The sequence below is a fragment of the Temnothorax curvispinosus genome, unplaced genomic scaffold, assembly GCF_003070985.1.
Source record: "Temnothorax curvispinosus isolate PA1 unplaced genomic scaffold, ASM307098v1 QBEX01005881.1, whole genome shotgun sequence".
NCBI lineage: Eukaryota > Metazoa > Arthropoda > Insecta > Hymenoptera > Formicidae > Temnothorax > Temnothorax curvispinosus.
Window position 1 is genome coordinate 1 of NW_020215661.1, and position 4516 is coordinate 4516.

A 4516-nucleotide genomic window follows, 5' to 3' on the forward strand; every position below is an offset into this window, starting at 1 on the left:
CGGTTTGTCGCGCGTCGGGCACAACGGCAGATCCGCGTGGGCGTCGTGCAGGTCTCGCGGGTACTCGAGATCCACCTCCAAAATGTAACCGACGTCGCTGTCCGTCGGCACGGTCGTCGCGTCGAAATTCTCAGGATCATCGAGCTACTGGAAATTCGCGTAAGGCAACGCTTATAGCCCAGCCGTACAGATTGTTCACGTCGTAATACATGAGATACGTAGTGGGCTGGGACGAGTTGTGCGTCGGTACGTGCCTGTTGTTGGCTTGCGCGTACCTGAGCGAACATTGACTGAGGCCGCCGCGTATTCCGCGTTCCACGAACAGCACCATGTCGATGTCGGTGAGCAGCTCGAAACGCACGCCGGTGTACCTCAGCATGGTGTCCCACGTGTACCCCGGCAACGTGTAGTAATGCGCGGGATCGAGCCCGTAACTCGCCGAACACGCGTCCCGAAAATTTTCAAATATATCCGCCAGAAGAAGCACGTCGGTCTTGAGATACAGATCGCTGTACTCGCCGAGATCTCGCACGCGAAAACGTTGCCAGACCCTCGTCGCGTGCTCGTAGTCGCTCTCGCTTGCGGTCTCGTCGGTCAGGGAGCTGTAAAAGGCCTCGCGCGGCGGAAGCTCGGTATCCCGCAGTTTGTCCGCGCCGTCGACGTACTCGTACGGAAACACACCCTTGCGAGTGAGCAGATCGAGATCCTCCGCGCTCAAATCCGCGTACTCTGAACGCGTGATTCTCAACTTGTCCCTGTTCAGATAGGACGCCAGGGTTTCGATACTCGCCGCTAAAAATTTATACGAGTCCACGAATCGAAGCTTCACGTACCGATCCCATTTCCCGTCCGTCTGCGTCTCCTTAACGGTCTTCGAGAAAAATATGTAGCTTTTCTTCGTGAGCGGCAGCAGATCGACCCCGCCCTCGAAATCGTTCGCGATTTTCTCGACGACGAAATGCGCGTCGTAACCCGACAAATTGTGAAAGAACACGTGAATCACGTAAACGTTTCTGTAATTCAGATTGCAACGAGAATGCGCCGGACCTCTGTAACGTCCGGTTAGGTGACAGTGATCCCGCACGCGCTTGTCCTCCGGTTGAAACGGTTTCCCGCACACGTGACAATGAGTCGCGAGCAGAAATTCGCTTTTTTCGTCCTCCGTAAGTTCCGCCATCGCTATATTGGTGGAAAATTTATTCTTAACGCGACGCGCGAGAACGCGAAGCTCGTTCACGAACCACGAAACGCAATCCTCGCCGCGACGATATCTGTACGCGGACGCGGTATCGTCGTAGATGCAGCACAGATAGTAGCCCAGGCTGAACGGTACGTGACGCTGATAAGCGTATCTTTCCGTTCTCGGGCCCCCCTCGACGTTTTCCCTCTCCCGTCGTTCGAGAAGACACTCTAGATCCGCGTATACCACGAAGGGAAGTCGCTCCTTTCTGTCGTAATTGTCGAAAGACAGCCACTTGTCGCTCTCGGCGTAGTCGTTCATTCGGCTGCAGTCGACGCTGTGGGCGGCCAACTTGTCGCGCGTATAGAAATAGTGTAGACATCTGCGAAAAATAACGTACGAGCGTTACTGTGCGTATGTAAAAAAAAATAACGCCTCGTCTTTTCCTTGTTCCTCGTGTTTTTTTTTCATTTCATTTCATTTCATTTCATTTCTTTTACCTACCGATCGCAAACGTGCTTCGCGCACCATTTTGCGGTCAATTGCAAATTCATCAATCGCGATAGATTCTTTATCCAGGCGAAATGGCCCCTGTTGACACCGCGCAGCGTATCGCGCAGATACAGCAGATTTACATGCCTGTCCCGCTCATCGTCGGTCAACCGCAGAGGCACGATCGCGTTGTAGTCGGCGCCCCGGCCGAACTTAGCTTTCTTTTCAATTCCTTCCTGAGTTGTGAACACGTTGATCGATACGTTGTTCTGACGTTCGAATTTTCCGATCTTTTTTAGATCTATGGGAAAATCGATCCCGTCGAGATTCAGCACCGTCGCGTAATCGGGATACGAGCCGCATCGTTCCGCGTTGCGCTTGGCGGGGTACACAGAGCCGCGACCACCGCGCGCGCGAAACACGCGTCGTTCTCCGACAGCACGTTGACCACCGCCTTTTTAAGTCTTATACCCAGCGGTATTTTCATCCAACATCCCACGCGCATGGGATTACACTTGTTCACGTTCACGATTAGGTTCAATATTCGCGACAACGCCCATCCGCTGTCGCCTTCCTGAAATTCTTCCAACCGCGTTAGAATCGCGTCGCGCACGTGCCTATCGTGCCACTCGCCCAGATCGGACCCTGGGACAAGCTGTTCGTTCCGCGTAGCGATACTCTTCACGTCGGTCTTAACGTCCGCTACGAATTCCCCGTTGAATATGACGTTGACCTTTAGACACCCGTGTTTGGTCATATTATCCCGCACCTTTTAGAGCACGGTGCCCTTCGCGTCGTCGAGAAATCGCGCGGGCTCGATGTACGTCGAGTTCGTCACGGCGCCGGTCAGCACGCGACGTTCGAACACCGCGTCGATCTCGATCCACGAGAAACCTCTGTCGCTGCTGCCGCCGCTACCACCTTCCCCTCCGTCCAAGCCGACACCTACGGCGCGTTCGAATCGTCGACACAGATCCTCCCTCGAACCTTCCAATCGCGCTATCAGAACCACCAGAGCGCTCACGGCTCCCGTGTTTCCTCGCTTCCCGGAGCGTTTGACTCGACACTGCTCCCGCAGGAGTCGGAGACACTCGTCGCATTGCCGTCTCCACGCGCGGTACCCGTCCGCGTCGCGGACGTCCGCGGCGAGCGACTCGTCGCACTCTTTCCGCATCGCGTCCAGAAAGGTTCACCCTCGGGAACGTTGAACTTCACTCGGTCGAAAAGACGACAAGACCGGGTGGTTTGAATCCTATGTATCCTGCTCTCTCCTCCGTACACCGTCTCGTGATAGAGATAGTACACGAGCGGCAGGCGACGCGTATAATCGCTCGCCCTGACGGAGTTCGCCACCGTCGTTTCTATCCACTTTTGCTCGCGATCGGTTCGCGCTCCGATTTCCCTTCGCAGATGATGGGTAGCCAGATTCCATCGCGCGTCCTTTTTCGCCACCGACGCGCGCGCACTCGACAACGGTATTTTGACTCTCGCCGATTCGTTGTCCGAATCGGACGAAAACTTAGGCATGGGCTCGCGACAGCGCCATTCGTCGTCCAATTTCTCGGACGACGGACAACGGCGATCGTTCATTCGCGAGTACCCCAGCCGGAATGCTAGTATCTTTTCAACGTCTATAGATGTCGATAGATGTTGAATCGGCATCTATAAGATGTCAATTGGACGTCTATAGACGTAGACGTTCCGGCTGGGACGTATCGCCGACGCTACATTCGCACCGCTGACGTCTATATCAAAATAAAAAATCTCCATCTTCAATCCCCCCACATTAATGTTTCGGTGTAATTATAAGTATCCCATAAACCTATTTTACAATTCCCTCCACACTGTAAACAGAACTCGTGCGTCGATACTTCGTCGTAAACGTTACGGACGCTGCCGCGAATCATACACCAACATGTTTTAACGTATGAGTCCAAAGCCCTCCAAATGTGTTCGGTTCTACCGATATGCAATTTGAAATGCAATTTGAAATGCTTGGGACACCACCTGCGTTCGTTTTTATTGATATGCGATCTAGAATGCTTGGGACACCACGTTTTAGTGCCTGCGAGTACGTTTCGAAATCCGACTTCTCTGCCGCGAAGCAAACGCACCATCGACGAGCAATAGCGTCCGTCCGTTCCCATACCGTATTTTTTTACAAATATATTAACTCTCGATTGCGCTCTAGAATCCTCGTAGAAAAAAACCGTTTGCCGCGCCGTTCGCGCGCCCGTTCAATTTATACCCCCACGTTTGTCGTCTCAACGGAAGACGTACCCCTGCCGGACGCGCTTTTTCCCAGAATGACGACAACCGCTCGCCGCGTCTTCCGAAAAAACCCAGAATGACGACAACCGCTCGCGGCATCCTCCGACGAAAAATAAAAGAAAAACAAAAGGAGGAAACGACGAGAGCGACCGCGACGCCGAATTTGAACGCGCGTTGAATAAAAATTATCACGAATCGTACGAATCGATCGAACGAAGAGACGAGTCATCTCACTCGATCTCGATACGTCGCGTCGGGATGGGCACGAAAACCGCAAAATAAAAGGAGGAAAACCGCAAAACAAAAGAAGGAAAACCGCAAAACAAAACAAAAGGAAGAAACGACGAGAGCGACCGCGAACAAGTTCGAACGCCTGTTAAAAAAATTATCAGGTATCGATCGAACGATGAGACGAGTCATCTCCATCGATCTCGATGAGTCGGGATAGGCAGGAAAACCACATCCTGCCCGTCGCGACGCGGATCGAAACGACCTTCGGACCGAGAGTTAAAAAAAAAACGACGACGACGACGAAGACGGGCGCGCGAGACCCCCCGCGAAAAAAACCATCTA

At 53.2% G+C, this 4516-nt stretch overlaps 1 protein-coding gene across 1 annotated transcript; it reads right to left on the reverse strand.

Annotated features, from left to right (window-relative positions):
* Positions 1–136: 136 nt before the first annotated feature.
* LOC112455212 lies at positions 137–2429 on the reverse strand. The gene is made up of 3 exons (XM_025017007.1): positions 2063–2429; positions 1685–1973; positions 137–1562 (listed from the first exon to the last, which is right to left on the reverse strand). The coding sequence occupies exons 1-3, from the start codon at positions 2427–2429 to the stop codon at positions 137–139; spliced, it is 2082 nt and encodes a 693-aa protein (XP_024872775.1).
* Between the last annotated feature and the right edge of the window lie 2087 nt (positions 2430–4516).

Coding starts and splice junctions, on each gene's coding strand:
- LOC112455212 (XM_025017007.1), bottom strand. CDS start 2,429: ATGACCAAACACGGGTGTCTAAAGGTCAACGTCATATTCAACGGGGAA. Junction 1,974..2,062: donor CGCGGTGGTCGCGGCTCTGT/GTACCCCGCCAA, acceptor ATTTTCCCATAG/ATCTAAAAAAGATCGGAAAA. Junction 1,563..1,684: donor GCGAAGCACGTTTGCGATCG/GTAGGTAAAAGA, acceptor TATTTTTCGCAG/ATGTCTACACTATTTCTATA.